The sequence below is a fragment of the Clarias gariepinus genome, chromosome 23, assembly GCF_024256425.1.
Source record: "Clarias gariepinus isolate MV-2021 ecotype Netherlands chromosome 23, CGAR_prim_01v2, whole genome shotgun sequence".
Lineage (NCBI taxonomy): Eukaryota > Metazoa > Chordata > Actinopteri > Siluriformes > Clariidae > Clarias > Clarias gariepinus.
Window position 1 is genome coordinate 5,456,525 of NC_071122.1, and position 18,873 is coordinate 5,475,397.

Here is an 18,873-nt window from a genome sequence, read left to right on the forward strand (position 1 = left end):
TCTTCTGCGGGTGCGTTCGGTGACATCAGCACGGCGCAAGGACTGCGCAGAACGCGCATTAAAATACTACTACTACTACTACTACTAATAATAATAATAAAAGTCAGCGTGTTACATGTTTAAAGAATAAAACACACTCTAGCATGTTTGTCTTCCTTAAGATATTCCTGAAAAGGAATATATATTGTTATTATTTGGCCAAAATTATAAAACACCTTTGAATTAAAAAAATAGCTCAACACCACTAATTCAAAAAGTTGTTTCTCCAAAATTAATGCAAATAGCCCCTTTTACTAAATACTAAATCATCAAACTTATTCAACCTTGATGAGAAACATCCTCAGTACTTAGCAGTGCCCACTTTAACTATTATGACCTGATGCAAATCTGATATATAGTTACTATCTTCTGGCAGTGTTTCAGAGGGATCTTTGCCCATTTATCATGCGCAATGGCCTCTAGTTCAGCGAGATTGGGTTTGCGTGATGCAGGAGATTTTTTTTCTATTGAATTTAAATCACCAAGTCACAGCCATGCTTTACTGTAGGGTCCACATTTCTGCCTAGGCTTCATTCTTTCTTCTCCAAAAAACACCACTGATTCATGGACAACTCTCTTGACTTAGCCATTTCTGACTTGCAGTCAAACATCTCCATCAACACATCTCTACTAAATCCAGGTATTTGATGTGTTCTAAATCAAGTACATGTGTTCTAAACCTGAGTCATCTAATCTGTGCAGATTAGGCTTATTGGTGTTCCTATTTCCTGTATTGTGTGTATGAGTGTGCATGTGTGTGTTCCCTGCGACCTTGTACACAGGATAAAGCGATACAGACGATAAATGAGTGAGTGATTTGTGTATTTAATTTTTTTGTTCTGTGTGAACACCAAACACTCTGTCTTTAGCAACACACACACACACAATAGACCCAAAGGGACACCTGGCTATCATGCGCCCTCATGTGCTCTCACATAGTATATTCACATTGGTCAACCCATTGAGTATTTAGATTGATAGATTGATTATTGATCCTGAAGGAAATTCCAGATATTCAACAGCCATAGAGACAATAACACAAAAGACAGGTTGTAGATTGCACGTTGTATATCTCACGTATGGTCTGTACACAGTGTGAGAACTGACCAGAAGTTACTAGTGCAATAAAAATAGAAGAACAAACACTGCAAGATATAGATGGAGTTTAGCAAATAAGTTAAAAACAAAAACAAAAGGAAAAAAAAAAAACAGGTGAATTGCAGTTCAGTCATGGTGTGCAATTTTATATAATAACTGTGCAAAAACTTAAGTCACTGTGCAAAGAGCAGCATGAAAGTGACAATAAAATTTAGTCCGTGTGTAAATCTCAAAGTATGCAATAGTTGAAGTAATTGAGCAGACCATGATGCTAACAGATGGAAGTTATGCATGTAGCACCGTGATGTAAATAGCAGACTAGCCTAGCATAGATTTTCCAGTCCACAATTCTCATGTCATTGTATTGAAATGGTGTTGAAGAGCTGAATGGCTCTGGGATCAAAAGGATCTTCCAAGTCTGTCCGTTGAGCAGCTTTGTGACAGAAGTCTTTCACTGAACAAACTCTTCTGGTTGCAGAAAACTGTGTGAAGTGGGTGGTTGGTGTTCACCATGATGGACAGCATTTTGCTAAGTGTCCTCTTTTCCACCACTTCCTTGAGAGAATCCAGCTTCAGACCAACCACAGAACAAGCTCTCCTGACCACTTTGTCCAATCGTGTGGCATCCCTGTTTTTGAGTGAGATCTCCCCAGCACACCAGCGCATAGAAAAGCACAGTGGCGATGACTGACTGATAAATCATAATCAGGAGCTTTTTACAGATATTGAGAGATCCTAGTCACCTGAGGAAAATCAATCGGCTTTGACCCTTCTTGTACAGATGGTCAGTGTTTACTCACTAGTCCAGTTTGTCCTCCAGCTGTACTCGGGTATTAATAAGATATTGGGAAGTCCAGCAGGCTTCAGTTCCAACCATTTCATCTGAAAAGTGTTCAGTGGGTTTGAGTCCAGTCAGAATTCTTGTGCAAGACATTTAAATTCTTCCACTCGAACTTGCACTGTGCACTGTGCACTGTTGTCATACTAGTCTGGGCCTCATAGTTCCAGTAAGGGCCTTAGTAATGCTCCAACAAACAATGACATTCTGTATAATAAATAAATAAACGCAGTCCCAGACTTACGAATAGGTTTTCGATTCAATTACATTTTATTTGTATAGAGCTTTTAACAATTTTCATTGTCACAAAGCAGCTTTACACAATCTAAAGAAGTATTTAGGTTTGTATGAAATGTGAATGTGTATGAAAAAAAAATTTAAGATCGTCCCTGATAAGCAAGCCAAGGACGAGAGCGACAGTGGCAAGGAAAAACTCCCTGAGATGGCAGTAGGAAAAAACCTTGAGAGGAACCAGAATCAAAGGGAACCCTTCCTCATTTGGGTGAAATGGATAGCAGGGATTGATCTGCAGTCATACTGTGTGTTAGGAGGCTGGAAGTTCAATATAACAGGAGTTATACGTAATAAGATAATATTGAGTCCAGTTCATTATTAAAGGCTCAGGTAGACTGTAGAAAACTCTAGTCCTAAAGTATCGAGCGACTGCAGTCACCTTTTCCCACAGAACAGTTGTCTGCAGCAGCCAAGGCCAGAACCATTTTCATGGTGGAAGTGTGAACCCCAGTCAAAACACGAATCCCAGGCAGACCACACGGGGCATCCATGCGCCGAGATCTCCAACCAGAAGCGGGACACCAGGATGAGTCAGACAGCTCATACCTACCAGTTCACCATAATACTCTATAACCATGAGTCCCCTGGGAGACATTCCAGGAGCATGTTCGTAAGTCCAACTTGTTCTCAAGTCTGACAAAGTGAGTCTTTTATGCCTTTAACATGAATATACAATGCAAAGCATAACCCACTTAACTAAATCTAGTAAGTCTGGGACTATCTGTAGATATTGTAAGAGCTTTCACTCTGGGCGCACCACAGACACGGCTCCTGCAGGCTCCCTAATGGGGCTCTCATGGTCAACTGGCCAGCTCTTCTTGGGTGCAGCCGCAGTTAGTACCGCAGCAGTGATCCAAGCTGGGAAAGGGGCCTTAACCTTGCGTGCAGCAGCAGTGGATCACGAAGGCAAGCTCTTGAAGCAGCTCGTGCAGACATTCAGTGGCTGTCCTTTATGCTGTAATCAGCATGTGGTGTTCAGTCCACCTGCCTTTGAAGTCGGGTGCACATGGCATCAACCCGCCAAGTACTGTATTCCTCTTGCTCCCAACCTTGGAATGTAGATTCTGCACTTTGGGCCTCTTTGGGGATATAGAGCTAGGCCCCCCGCCTTGCTTTTATAGCATAGAGAAAGCCCGAGATCCACCAGCAATTATTATCCACCAGCCATGCCCAAACTAGTGGCAATCATTCAGTAGCAAGGCTAGTAATACAATAGAAAAGGTTTGATGTTCAAGTTCTAGGTTTGATAAAGAAACATATGTGAGTCTAATAATTAGGGATGCACATCCTTTGGGCCATTCAGAGTGCACTTTGGGGTGTACTGGTATGTTATAGAAAAATAATCTGTAAGAAGATGCTCTGATGCAGAATTGCCCACGAGACAAATTAATTCCCGTTACTGCTTATGTAATAGCAAAAACCTTTTTATCCTTTCTCTAAAATGAGATGCCGGTGAGGGAATAACTTACTCTTACTATATGGTGAGAACAGGGACTAAATTGAGACTTTCCACAACATTAAATGTAGCTATAAACTGATCAAAAAAAGCATGATTTATTGTTTATTAATAAATTAAACATGTAATAATTGGTAAATGCTGTGGTTCATGGCTACTGTTAGATACACTGGGGAAGCACAATGGAAGTCAATTTTAGCTATTGATTTCCTTTTTTCCTTGCTTCAGCTTTTTCCACTGTAGGTCCTCCCACTGTTTAATGAACACCACAAATGCTGAGGCAGGAACTATGTGATATGTGTGGAGAGAAGAGGAGGGAGGGCTGCAGGGAGGAGAAACAGATCATGTGACACTGCACTGTTGTGCCCTGGTGTGTGTGAGATCTCATACCCATAGGCGTAGGGCAGTTGCTGAGTCAGTGTGTGAGAAGGTTCTTCACCTCCTGTGTGTAAGTTTTACCTTTGAATCCCTGTCTGTTTTTGCAATGCATGTGTTCTGCATTTATGTATTATCCTGCCATAGTCCTGCTCGTGTTTATGCTGATCTCTAGGTTTTATATTACCATGCAGGATGTAGGTAGTGTTAGCAGGGCTGACTACTCATCTGTAGCCCTCATGGAGGAAAAAATACGCATAAGCGCTCTATCCTCCATGAACAATAATCCCTACTAAAATGTCACTGTACTTCGTAACCTTTCTTCCGTTTTTCACATCGAGTTTTAGGACCTTTACCTGTGATGCTGCTTTATGCTAGGTCAAAGTAGAAATTGAAAGATCATAAAAGTTGCTGGTAGTTGTCACGTCTCCTAACATTTGCACCAGTGAGAACTAGTGAGGAGTTAGTTCTGATGAGAAAGAGTTGTTTTAATATATAACATTTGAAGCTATATCTATTTTAAAACAAATGTACTCATTTTACAAAAGTATGAAACCAGATACTTCCTGTATGTTACATGCTCAGAATCATAATGTTTGTGTGTAATGGTTACATATGCACACCAGAGACACCAGAAATTTCTTCTGCTTCCTGGAAATTAAACCCCAGAAGTGTTTTAATATTTAAGTCACTTCAACTATGGAGGGGTGTTCCAGTCAAACCTACACTTTTGGTTTTACAGAATAACAGATATATATTTCTCTATATAATTCGATGCTACTTTAATGCACTTATCCCAGTGTTTCACTAATTACACAAATGCTGGCCCTTCCAGGAACTACTGTAATGGCCCAAACATGTGGAAATGGCTTTGAGTGCTGTCAGGACTGTATGGGTAATATGGCAATAATTCAATTAAGTTTTATTTATATAGCGCTTTTAACAATAGTCATTGTCTTAAAGCAGCTTCACAAAATCAAAAGAAATGTATAGAAATGTTTATGAGATATGAGAAAATGTGTATAAATAATAATGCTCAGATTGTCCTTTGATGAACAAGTCAAGGACGACGGTGACAGTGGCAAGGAAAAACTCCCTGAGATGGCAATAGGTAGAAAGCTTGAGAAAAACCAGACTCAACAGGGAACCCATCCTCATCTGGGAGATAAAATATAGCAGGAATTGTTTGTAGATATACTGTGTGTTAGGCAGCTGAAAGTTCAATATAACAGAAGATGTCTAAGTTAACATGGAGTCCAGTTCGGCACCAGGATGTGTCAGACAGGTGCATAGAATAACTCCCAGCGGAATAACTGTAATTTCCAAGTGGTGTAGGTGAATGATTGTGTGTACAGATCCCACAGACAGATTCGTCTCTTCCGCAAGTTGGAGACAAGTTATCTACCGATTTTCAAAGATCAGACGTTCCACTCTCTGAATGCTCATGGGAACGACTGCAGGGGGCTTCGAGCCACCGAGGGATTCTCATTCAAGGACGCACGCACATTTTCACCCTTTGAATGTTTAACTGCCACTAAGAGTCTTCTGATATTGTCAATCGCTTTTACACCGTTATTCACCAGAAATTTTATGTTCCTGCATGTCCAAAAGGGATTTACAAATGCATAATGGACGTGGTGGATTCTATAAACATTAATTATGAACTACACCTAAAAAGAGCTCAGTATCAGTCGGTTCTCTGTGCTGACTAAAGTATGTAATCTATGCAGGCTGGAGTCACAGAGAGTGGGAGAAAGAGGAGGCTTGTTCCGTGTAATTGGACAGAACATTTGCAAGACACTGGCAGTGCCAGGCCTTTCTTGTCTTTTGACATTATGAAGCCGAGAAAAAAACAATATGGAACACGGAGAAGTGATACAGTCTGACTGTAAAATAAAGACTTTAATTTATGCACGCATTTACCAAGAGAGCTGTTCAGTTAAGGGTGGATTGGTTTTTTGGCTGGCAGGTAGGAATGAAGGAAGAATGAAGAAAAATAAAAAAATGAACAAAGGAACAATAAAAACAAATAGAGTACATAAAAACTTTTACGTCGGATGCCCTTTTTATCCCTCCCATTTTATCCGGGCTTGGGACCGGCACAGCTTCCAGCAGCTGGGGTTTGGGCATTGGCTGGGAATCGAACCCTGGCCTTCCACATGGCAGGCGACTGAGCCACCAGTGCCCTATTTTCTGTATTTCCAGTTTATTTAAGTTCTGCCTTTCTGTCTCCCACGTTTTTGTGCACACATGACGCATGTACTGCTTTATTATAGTGCTTTATATTTTACTGTTATTCTGTCCTTTTTCAATTTTTCTTGTCCCTAGGAACTTGCTAATTAACAACCAAAATGGCAAGAAATATTCTCAGAAATCCAAATGGAGATGGTAAGACTGTAAATCAATATCCCTGCTGTCTTTTATATTGTCTTTTTCACATATTTCACATTTATAAATGGCCTGTGCATGGTCTCTTGGTGGCAGAGGGGTTTAAATTCTGGGAGTTGACGGAGAACGGTGGAAATGAGTGGCACGTGGAAGACATGCCCGGAGACTGTGGACATGACTTCATCAATAATGCTGTAACCAAATACTTCACCACCTCCTTTGAGTGAGCGACAGTTCTATAAACATGGCTACATAACATCTAAAAGATGCATAAGATGTGTGAGTGTGTGTTTTAACACTCGCTAATGTTCATTGTTTCAGACTGTGTCTTAAGAAACAGGTGATTGATCTGGTGGCAGAAGGCTACGATCCTGGTGACTTGGACAGTCAGCCCGCTGTCACAATTGAGGACTGGTAACATGACTAGCATGTCCCTTTTTTAACCGCAAAGGCTTTACCCTTTCACTACAGCTTATATATTTATTTGAGTGTTATAAGGTTAAAAGAGTCTTACACTATGTTTTTTTTTTCTGTGTGTTTAGGTTTTGTAGCCGAACAGATTGTGGTTGTATGTACCAGTTGTCTGTGTCACTCTTGAATGAGAAAGAAGAGGTGCTGCAGGAATACAAGCCTGACATGGTGATTCTCGACCCAGACAGTGATGACTGCTCTTGGAGACAGGTACGAGATCCTAAATCACTTACCAGACTTATCTTATCATAAAGATTGTACTTTGGAGCGATGAGAAAGCTCATTTGATGTGATGAATCTAGACTGAGCCTATTCCAGAGCGATGGGAGCGTCGAGGTTAGAAGGGAAGCACACAAAGCGATGCACCCATCATGCATAGTGACCACTGTACAAGTCTCTGGAGGCAATGCTATGATCTGGGGTTGCTTCAGTTGCTCAGGTCTAGGCAAAGCAGTGTTACTGTATGTGGCAATAAGTGATTACCTGAATGTACTGAGAGACCAAATTATTACATATACTGTATAGAGTTTTTGTTCTTCCCTGATGAAACAGGCATTTCCATGAAGAGTGTTAAAGTGTGGTTCTAGAATTATGAGGAATTATTGTGACATACAGTATGAACTGGACATCCCAGTGTACATCATAATGAAAGCCTAAGGCGGGAATATTTCCAGATGCTGGCGATTTTAAATTAAGGTAGAAAATAGAAAACAGGGTTATATAGTATAAAAGCATTTGCTCTAACATTTTAGTGTTTCTATAGTAATGAATTAAAATAAAGTTGGGGAAGTTGTTTTTTTTGTGTACTGTTAGTAGGGAAAGTAAGGGGTTTTTAACATTTATGGAATCCCCAGTGTCAATGCTTTAAAACAGTTAATAGGAAAGCTGTAACTTTCATTAGCTTCTAACTGACAACATCAAATGGAGCTACAGTATAATAGATAATAATACAATGTCATTTACAGTGTTTTATCTCTTATATGTGAATTTCATATGAAATTATCACTCAGTTCATGTTTTTTATTGAATATATAAAACAATTTGTGAGTTTTCTCTTCACAGATGACCAAGATATTTACTGATTATGGCCCAGGTTTGCGCTTCATCTCTTTCGAGCATGGTGGAAACGACACTAAATACTGGAACGGCTGGTTTGGCGTAAGAGTGACTGGGAGCGCCGTCACTATAGACCTTTAAAAGATAATACCTGAGACACATGGAAAATCATACAGATCTGATATTAGCCTAACCCTGCTCTAGAAAAACAGTTCTCAAAGCTGTTTACATCAGACTTTTCCATAACCTGTCTCATAAATGACAACATTTCCATTTAACAAGCTTACTGAAATCGTGATCATTATCAGACTGTGTTTTTGAGCTCCTGTAGCTTCAAGTTTTGCCTGGGTGCACAAAGTTTGAGAACTGCTGATCAAGATTTTATTTTGCAACAAATCTATTATAGTCACTTAAGGCACTTTAAGCATTCTGGATAAACACACAGGATCAGGCTTTTATGTGGGGTTCTTTCCTGCGTTGATCCTTGTCTAAACCTGAAGTATATATGCATTGTAAATTGTAGAAAAGGATAGATGCTTTATTCTTATTACTGCTGCTCATGTACATGTGTCTTCTAACAGCTACCTTGACTCTTATAGCCACTAATAACAATAATAATAAAACAAACCAAAAAAATGATTTCATGGCTGCATCCTTTCTTTGTCCTTATGATCGTATAGCTGTTTTCATGTGCACAGACTTTGTATGGGGCAGCTGATCTAATTTAAAAAAGGGCAAACAACCACCCACCCCCACCACCATTACCATTTAGGATGTCAGCCATTAGTTTAAAACTAAATTGTGTTAAAGATGGTCGTAACCGTTTACCTAACCACAAATCCGTTTTTACACTAAAGCGCAGAGTACCGGTCATTTGACCGCAATGGGAAAAAAAAAAATACTTCACATTCGATCAAATTCCAGGACTCTCTGTTCATGGCTTTTCCTAGATCTGTGAGCTTAATCATCCTGCATGCTTACATTTTCAAAATTGCAGCAGTATAAAGCTATTTTGCTCTTATATACGTGAAATTGCTGACAGCTGCTTGGAGGCATGCCGTTTCCTTGACAGGGGTAGCTGCAGATCGTAGTAATGGGCGTGTCGAAAGGTTGGGGCGTGTGGAAAGGTCTTTATAATTGGTTGTGCAAGTTGCCTGTTTTACACAAAGGCTAATATTAAACGCTATTCTTCTTTCTAATGCGTTTAAGTAATGCAGCCAACATAATCCTCTATATTAAAATTTGATATTACAAATATTTCGTTCTAAACATTCTACTGCGTTGCCACGGGTTACTGACACCATCCTCGCGCGTTTGAGTCATGGTCGTGGATAGGAGGAATATATAGAATTGTTATACCTATTGGATCGTTTTTCACGTCTAAACATAATCCTTTCTTTAATACAAAATTTTTTATTGTTGTACAGTGAGAGAAAAATAACATTAGATTAATTTGCGCATGCCCAATAGCTAGAGCTGTATTTCTTCTAGCCTTAATCGTATTAAACCCATAATCAAAATCAAATTATGATTATTTAAAAGAATATAGTACCACAAGCTGTTTATTTTTGGAATACTATTAACTTTGTATTGGTTAAACAAGACCAAAAAAAGTTACAGAATTAGTCATTTAGAATTCAGAGTCATTTAACGTTTTGAACTGACAGTTGTTTTTCTGTAGTTTTACTAAAAGTGCATGAAAACTAAAAACACATGACTGATAAGGACAAATATGGTTCATAAAACACCACAATAAGGAGGAGGAGGAGTACAGTTTAGTAACCTTTGAAGTGGCAGTAATTTAGTAAACAGACACATTTTAGCTTATAAAACATTTATTTAGTATCAAATGTGGAGGCAGAGCTGCTCTGTTTAAGAGCTTGTCTTCACAAGTTAAAAAAAAATAATAACCCCTCCACACTACCCGTACACCCAATCTGCTCATTCATTCATGCTGTAGTAGTAGTCCATAGAACAGAATCCGCCAGAATCCTCTCTGTCAGAATAAAATGCTGTGAACACTCCTTTCCGTCTGATGCCACAGTAATATGTGTCTGTCGACAACAATTAAAGGAACAATAAATAGATGAAAATAAAGAAAAAAAAAAGATTTATATTGACTAACCACACCAGGCCTTACTCCCGCCATGTTTTTCCACGCTAAACTAAAGGTACTTACATATAAATAGGATTACCACTGATTGGCGAATGCAGAAGCTCCTTTTACCAATGAGAAACCTTTGAACACGCCCCCAATCTTTCTTTGGAGCCTATTGCTCCAGCCTGCAGTTATCCCTACTGGCTGTTTCCTGCCTTTTCCAACCTGCGATTCTCATTTATCTCAGCAGATGGCGCAAGGGATCGCGCATACTAGCTATGCGTCATTCAGTGTGTATATGTAACTATCTTAGGTTTTATTCCATATATGCAGTTTATATAACCTACCGCGAAATATCGACAATTTGCCATTCATTCCCGCGTTTGTAATCAGCGATATTTTATAAGGAGATTTAGCTCTACTTAATTTTATAACGTTTTGAGAAAATTCATTAGTTTGTTTAATCTATTTGAAGCTTCTGAACTTTTCAGATGTTTTTTTAGTGTGACAGTACTTTAGATGAAGCAGGAGCAGCGATTTAGTTCTAAACTCACTTTCGTGAAATTATCGCTAAAACAATGTAATGACCCCTCCTGAGGATATAAAGCTTTATTATTGCGTTTGAATAAATCAGATCTACCACAGCAGATAATAAACTATGCTATGTCATAACCGAAGCAAACACCACGATTATGCCTCGTTTCGTTCTAAGCAACAGACCACGGGCCTAATCGGTGAGAACGTGGTGCACTTGGCTGCGGTGTATTATATACCTGCAGAATGTTTCACTGTTTATGCTCACATAAGAATCATGTAAGAAAAGCGAGGGGAATGTGGAAGTGATGTGTGAAGGTTTAGTTCTCTTAATGAGAACTAAACCAAAGATTTCGGTAACTACACTGGGTTAACATCTGCATAGTGACACTAAACAGCTGAACAACTTCACTTTTCCGTTTACCTCTGAGAAAAAAAAGCTGTATTTTGTTTGTTTATATTAAATTTTTATAACAGTACAAAAAGATAACAGTTAGGTCTGTGCAGTTAGTGCCCTTGTAGAGAATAAATAAATGAGTAACACCTTCCAACCCCCTCTCAAGAAAGTGCCATAGTCCATTATTAGTTTTAATGATTTGGCTGAAACTGATTATAACTAAGTATCCTAACACCATTGATCATGAGTTTTATCTTAAACTAATTCTATACATGTAAGAGAAAATGTAGATGCAGATTTCAAATGTATAAATATGCATGCTATATATATATATATATATATATATATATATATATATATAGCATGCATATATATATATATATATATATATATATATATATAGCATGCATATATATATATATATATATATATATATATATATATATATATATATATAGAGAGAGAGAGAGAGAGAGAGAGAGAGAGAGAGAGAGAGGGAGAAATTTAAAGCAGGCTTAGGCTACAAAAAGATTTCCCAAGCCTTGAACATCCTACGGGGCACTGCTCAAGCAATCATTCAGAAATGGAAGAAGTATGGCAGAACTGTAAACCTACCAAGACAAGGCCTTCCACCTAAACTCACAGGCCGAACAAGGAGAGCGCTGATTAGAAATGCAGCCAAGAGGCCCATGGTGACTCTGGACAAGCTGCAGAGATCTACAGCTCAGGTGGGGGAATCTGTCCATAGGACAACTATTAGTCGTGCACTGCACAAAATTAGCCTTTATGGAAGAGTGGCAAGAAGAAAGTCATTGTTAACAGAAAACCATAAGAAGTCCCATTTGCAGTTTGCCACAAGCCATGTGGGGGACACAGCAAACATGTGGAAGAAGGTGCTCTGGTCAGATGAGACCAAAATGGAACTTTTTGGCCAAAATGCAACACGCCATGTGTGGCGGAAAACTAACACTGCACATCACACATCATACACCATCCCCACTGTTAAATATGTGGGTGGCAGCATCATGCTCTGGGGGTGCTTCTCCTTAACAGGGAAGCTGGTCAGAGTTGATGGGAAGATTGATGGAACCAAATACAGGGCAATCTTGGAAGAAAACCTCTTGGAAAAAGACAAAAGACTTGAGACTGGGGCGGAGGTTCACCTTCCAGCAGGACAACGACCCTAAACATAAATCCAGGGAAACAATGGAATGGTTTAAAACAAAACATATCCATGTGTTAGAATGGCCCAGTCAAAGTCCAGATCTAAATCCAATGGAGAATCTGGAAATCTTTCAGCAAGACCTGAAAACTGCTGTTCACAAATGCTGTCCATCTAATCTGACTGAGCTGGAGCTGTTTTGCAAAAAAGAATAGGCAAGGATTTCAGTCTCTAGATGTGTAAAGCTGGTAGAGACATACCCTAAAAGACTGGCAGCTGTAATTGCAGCAAATGGTGGTTCTACAAAGTATTGACTTAGGGGGCTGAATAATTACGCACACTCCACTTTTCAGTTATTTGTTTGTAAAAAATGTTTGGAATCATGAATGATTTTTTGTTCCACTTCTCACGCGTATACCACTTTGTATTGGTCTTTCACGTGGAATTCCAATAAAATTGATTCATGTTTGTGGCTGTAATGTGACAAAATGTGGAAAAGTTCAAGGGGGCTAAATACTTTTGCAAGCCACTGTATATAGACTCACCTAAAGGAATAAAAGGAACATCTGTTCAATTTTTCATTAATGCAATTATCTAATCAACCAATTTCATGGCAGTTGCTTTAATGCATTTAGGGGTGTGGTCCAAATTCCAAACTGAATGTCAGAATGGAAAAGAAAGGTGATTTAAGCAATTTTGAGCGTGGCATGGTTGTTGGTGCCAGACGGGCCGGTCTGAGTATTTTACAATCTGCTCAGTTACTGGGATTTTCACGCACAACCATTTCTAGGGTTTACAAAGAATGGTGTGAAAAAGGAAAAACATCCAGTATGCGGCAGTCCTGTGGGCGAAAATGCCTTGTTGATGCTAGAGGTCAGAGGAGAATGGGCCGACTGATTCAAGCTGATAGAAGAACAACTTTGACTGAAATAACCACTCGTTACAACCAAGGTATGCAGCAAAGCATTTGTGAAGCCACAACACGCATAACCTTGAGGCGGATGGGCTACAACAGCAGAAGACCCCACCAGGTACCACTCATCTCCACTACAAGTAGGAAAAAGGGGCTACAATTTGCACCAAAATAGGACAGCTGAAGACTGGAAAAATGTTGCCTGGTCTAATGAGTCTCGATTTCTGTTGAGACATTCAAATGGTAGAGTCAGAATTTGGTGTAAACAGAATGAGAACATGGATCTATCATGCCTTGTTACCACTGTGCAGGCTGGTGGTGGTGGTGTAATGGTGTGGGGGATGTTTTCTTGGCACACTTTAGGCCCCTTAGTGCCAATTGGGCATCGTTTAAATGCCACGGGCTACCTGAGCATTGTTTCTGACCATGTCCATCCCTTTATGACCACCATGTACCCATCCTCTGATGGCTACTTCCAGCAGGATAATGCACCATGTCACAAAGCTCGAATCATTTTAAATTGGTTTATTTTTTTTTATTACTTAAATGTCCCCCACAGTCACCAGATCTCAACCCAATAGAGCATCTTTGGGATGTGGTAGAACGGGAGCTTCGTGCCCTGGATGTGCATCCCACAAATCTCCATCAACTGCAAGATGCTATCCTATCAATATGGGCCAACATTTCTAAAGAATGCTTTCAACACCTTGTTGAATCAATGGCACTTAGAATTAAGGCAGTTCTGAAGGTGAAAGGGGGTCAAACACTGTTATTAGTATGGTGTTCCTTATAATCCTTTAGGTGAGTGTGTGTATATGTATATGCTCTACGCAGGTGCAAGAGGGGGCAGCACCCCCTCAAATAAATGTCTGCACATGTTAATATACTCACAAAATGAACATATTACAAGTTGATAAAATGATCTAATGATCTGTGGTAGCGGAAATCCGCTGAAAAAGGGACACTACACAATACGGTATTAGATTTCCCTCATGTCTCTGTCTCATAAGTAGCAGACACATCTCACCAGTAACTGTTCAAAGGAGATTAATGCATTTTTGGATGCCTATACCCAAAGAAATAAAAATCAGGAACGATCATGGAGTTAGAAAGTGACCCTAAACTTTTAAACGGTAGTATATATATATATACTGTATATATACATATATATATATATATATATATATATATATATATACACTTTTCAAATAAAATCGCTATTACTTAACCCTGAAGTTTAGTTTGGCACACAAAAAAACCCAGAAAAGTCCTTTCTGGTAAATCAACTGCATATGTAGTTTATTTACAATAATTCATTAAAAAAATTAATATACATTATTCATTACAAGGTAAACATGAGAAAGATTACAAAATGAAAAAAAAAACAGTGTTTACTTTTGCCCCTCCACCTCGCGTTTTTTGTGCTTCCATTTCAAGTGGAGAGATATTTGACCGACAGCCTAGAACAAAAGCCTATAAAACATTGTGATCACAACCCCCTCCTAACGACCGTGCCATGAATCACTTGGTCTGGCCACCTCAGAAGTTCCCTTCAATGTATGCTGATGTTTTGCAAGTATTTTTTATCACCATTCAAAGGCTTACAATTAATTTAGGTTACAGGAGTTTTTTTTCCTGAATTAACATTCCAAGCATAGCTTTGGTGCATTCTTTGAGCACTTGCCACAGACAAGCCGCTTACAGGTCTGGCAGATATAAGAGATTTTGCTCCCTGCACATCTGCCAATTTGACACTGCCTCCTTTTCGCAGGTGGAAAAGGAGTTTTAGATAAAGGTCGCTTGCATGCCATTGCCCCTGCTGCCTTTGGCGTTTTCTGGTGCGCACATAGCTCCTTTACCAATTTCAGAATAAATCTCCCCCTGCTTAAAGGGTCACGCTCATGCACTGTTTATATAGAATATGTGCATTAATTGCCGCCAGGTCTAGGAGATTGTAAAACACAGCCACAGGCCAGCGCCGGGTGCCTGCCTTTACTGAATACAGCCGAGCCATTTGATCCATAACATCAACGCCAACTTTAGTGCTGTTGTCGTAGGAACTTGTTTCAGGCAGTTTCTTTTCGCCATTATCAGTTGAAACTGCCGGATGCAATGTGCTCAGAATGCATAAATTTTTCTTTCGTTTTGCCTGGTAAATCCTGAGCGTTATATTTCTACCTTTCCCCAGGAAAGGCTCCACAATATGCATTACAACGGTGTCTGATAACCACTGACCAGCCGCCCTACTGTCGTCTTTCCCTAGATAGGAAATTGCGTTTAACATGTATTTTGTTTCAACATCAGTGGCCACCCAGAATTTGATACCAAACGTGTCTGGTTTATTGGCCATGTACTGTGTGAAACGGCAGCGTGCTTTAGTAAGCAAAAGTTGCTCATCAACTGTTATGTTTACACCGGGTGTGTAAGAAGCAATGCGTTTACCGCCTGTGATACCTCACAAATGAATAAGACCAACAAATGCTTTAAGTTTATCAACTGTAAGCTTGAAATTATCAGCATTGTTTCGTTCAGCGTCTTCAGTGTGTTTCTTAATCTTTCCCCACATTTCTGTGTCAATCAAACACAGTAGACTGCTCAATGGGCTTGTAATATTGCCCTTGGCATAAGGCGTGGTGGGCCCTGGGGTTTCTTTTATTATATTGCACTCTCGAGCTCTCCCCCAAGCATTTCCAGCCTTTTGTTCAACCCATACTGTGCCATCTCTTGCCTTTTGAAATGAGTCCCCTGCACACTCAATTCAGAGTCTGATTCTGAATCAGATTCAACATTCAGATATGATTCGCTTTCGCCCTCTTGCTCATCTTCTCCATCTGACACCTCACATTGCTCGCCCTCCGATTCCACCTCATCAATATTCCACAGAATATTCTATAATTTATATTGCACTCTTTGAGTCATTGTAAATAATGCCCAACAGTTGTTGATTTACCAAAAATAATGTTTCTGTTTTTTTTTGTCCTAAACTTCAGGGTCAAGTTATAATGACTTTATTGTAAAAGAATATACATCCGCAAAGCTTTGATGACAAAATCGATTGCAACATGCATTATAAAAAATAGCATGCATATTTATATATTTGCAATCTGCATCTACATTTTCTGTTACATGTATAGAATTAGTTTCAGATGAAACTCATGATCAATGGTGTTAGGGTACTTAGTGATAATCAGTTTCAGCCAAATCATTAAAACTAACAATGGACTATGGCACTCTCTTGAGAGGGGGTTGGAAGGTGTTACTCATTTATTTATTCTCTACAAGGGCACTAACTGCACAGACCAAACTGTTATCTTTTTGTACTGTTATAAAAATTAAATATGAATATAAACAAACCAAAATACAGCTTTTTTTTCTCAGAGGTAAACGGAAAAGTGAAGTTGTTCAGCTGTTTAGTGTCACTATGCAGATGTTAACCCAGTGTAGTTACCGAAATCTTTGGTTTAGTTCTCATTAAGTGGCCACACATCACTTCCACATTCCCCTCGCTTTTCTCACATGATTCTTATGTGAGCATAAACAGTGAAACATTCCACAGGTTTATAATAAACTTTAAAAGTGCACCACGTTCCCACCGATTAGGCCCGTGGTCTGTTGCCTAGCAACACTGAACGAAACAAGGCATGATCGTGGTGTTTGCTTTGGTTATGACGTAGCATAGTTTATTATCTGCTGTGGTAGATCTGATTTATTCAAACGCAATAATAAAGCTTTATATCCTCAGGAGGGATTGTTTACATTTACATTGTTTTAGCGATAATTTCACGGAAGTGAGTTCAGAACTAAATCGCTGCTCCTGCTTCATCTAAAGCACTGTCACACTAAAAAAACATCCGAGAAGTTCAGAAGCTTTAAATAGAACGAACGAACTAATAAATTTCCTCAAAATGAAGTAGAGCCTCCGTTTTTGTTATAGTGCGAAGCCCCTATATGGACAAAGAAGGAGAAAAAAATGGTAGAAAAAAGTCATGCCAAAAGTTTTGGGTTATAATGCTAAACATGACTTGTTTTTTTTTCTTCTGTCGTTTTTTCCCCTCTTTCTTTGTCCCCTTAGAGACTCTGTAATAGGTTTTCTCAGTTGAATATAAAAAGAAAATCACTGATTATCAACGCGGGAATGAATGGCGCATTGTCCAAGTGCAAGTTGATCTTGTAGCTAAACTATTTGCTTTGGGTGAAAGCGCCATCTAGCGATCATTGTGTGTCAGCGACAGCTTCCCATTCAAACAATAGGCGGTCATATGACCAGTGAATCGCGTTAAAAGTAGCTGTCACTGGTGTGGCGCTTCTAGTGTAATATGTGCAAATAGTTTTAAATTTAAAGGATAAATTCATTCCTAAAATTTATTTTAAAATGTGCTCTGTTAGTTTAACAACTTTTGCAGCTCTAGATTCTTGTAAACTAGTTAAAGCTGAAGAGAATTTACATCTTGATCTTAACTATGCTCTCCATTATCTATACAGTATGATGACAGGTTAATATAGGGCACATTGTAAAGAATTATCAGTGAGCCCAATAATGGGGCCAAAGGTAGCTCAGTGGTTAAGGCATTGGACTACTGTTCTGAAGATCCCAGGTTCAAACCCCACAACCACCAAGTTGCCACTGTTGGGCCCTTGAGCAAGGCCCTTAACCCTCAACTGCTCAGATGTGTAATGAGATTAAAATGTAAGTCACTCTGGATAAGAGCGTCTGCCAAATGCCCAAATGTAATAAAGTGTCAATATAAAGTTTGAATGCTAGTGTCACGTGACACAGGCATTGAGCAACGCATCAAAACAAGGCTAATGCTCAGGCTGACAGGGATAACCCCTAGAGGGCACCTGATTATTTGGATCTTGTGTTTGTTTTGTTTATTAAAAAATCGAAATGTGACACAGGCAACCTTCGCCCTGTTCTGTGCACGTGCATCTCTCTTAAACCGTGTATCACTAAAAGATTTCACTACATTTCGTACTGTGTATGACTGTGTATGTGACAAATAAAATTTGAATTTAAATTTGAAGATGACGAGAGATCAGAAAAACTGGATGCGCCACAATGATTATGCATCCTGTCACTGAGCACTGAGTTTCTCACTGCAAACAAGATGATCTACTACCACACCCGCTACTCGCCAGACTGGCTCCTGCCAGACTTCTCCCTCTTCCAAACAGCTCGAAAGTTTCACACTATTTTGGAAATCCAGCGTGAATCTAAGAAGGTGCTTGTCAAACATAAAAAAAAAAAAGATTTCCGGGACATATTCCAGAAGTGGCAGAAACTCTTGGAGTGCTGTATTGCTCTGCAAGGGGACTATGTTGAAGGTAATAGTGTGTAACCATAAATAAATAAAGTACTTTTTTGTAAACAGAGATAATCTGGAACCTTTTTGATACTACCGCATAACATGCTTTCACAAATAAGAATCCAGTTGAGCAAATGTGACAAAATATTCTTTGAGCTACAGTAAAAACAGTAAAAATCCCTTTAAGGTGCCCTCCTTTAAACCCTTAACAGGGTCCCTAAAGTGGAGCAAATACAATAAAGTGTTCTTTAAAGTGCCCCCTATAGTGTAGCAAACATGATAAAATGCCCTCTACAGGTTCCCTGTAAGGGAGCAAATACAATAAAGTGTCCTTTAAAGTCCACTTATAGCGGAGCAAACATGATAAAGTGCCCTGTTAAGGTGCATTCACAGTAGCGCAAACATAATAAAGTGCCCTATAAGGTGGCTTTACAGTAAAGCAAACATG

At 39.3% G+C, this 18,873-nt stretch overlaps 1 protein-coding gene across 2 annotated transcripts; it reads left to right on the forward strand.

The window, feature by feature from the left end:
- Nucleotides 1-4,073: 4,073 nt before the first annotated feature.
- Nucleotides 4,074-8,654, forward strand: fbxo2 (F-box protein 2). Of its 2 annotated transcripts, none has more exons than XM_053484367.1 (6): nt 4,074-4,173; nt 6,429-6,488; nt 6,585-6,711; nt 6,810-6,902; nt 7,031-7,169; nt 8,022-8,654. In XM_053484367.1, the coding sequence occupies exons 2-6, from the start codon at nt 6,452-6,454 to the stop codon at nt 8,154-8,156; spliced, it is 531 nt and encodes a 176-aa protein (XP_053340342.1). In that variant the 5' UTR covers nt 4,074-4,173; nt 6,429-6,451; the 3' UTR covers nt 8,157-8,654. The 2 variants fall into 2 exon arrangements, with proteins under 2 accessions (XP_053340342.1, XP_053340343.1); XM_053484368.1 differs by lacking the exon at nt 4,074-4,173 and adding an exon at nt 4,977-4,995.
- The last annotated feature ends 10,219 nt before the right edge of the window (nt 8,655-18,873 follow it).

What these genes read in the sequence shown, in the direction of transcription:
- fbxo2 (XM_053484367.1), top strand. Translation starts at nt 6,452, where the DNA reads ATGGCAAGAAATATTCTCAGAAATCCAAATGGAGATG. An exon ending in CAGAAATCCAAATGGAGATG is followed by an intron (nt 6,489 to 6,584) that starts GTAAGACTGTAA and finishes TCTTGGTGGCAG; the next exon opens with AGGGGTTTAAATTCTGGGAG. An exon ending in TACTTCACCACCTCCTTTGA is followed by an intron (nt 6,712 to 6,809) that starts GTGAGCGACAGT and finishes TCATTGTTTCAG; the next exon opens with ACTGTGTCTTAAGAAACAGG.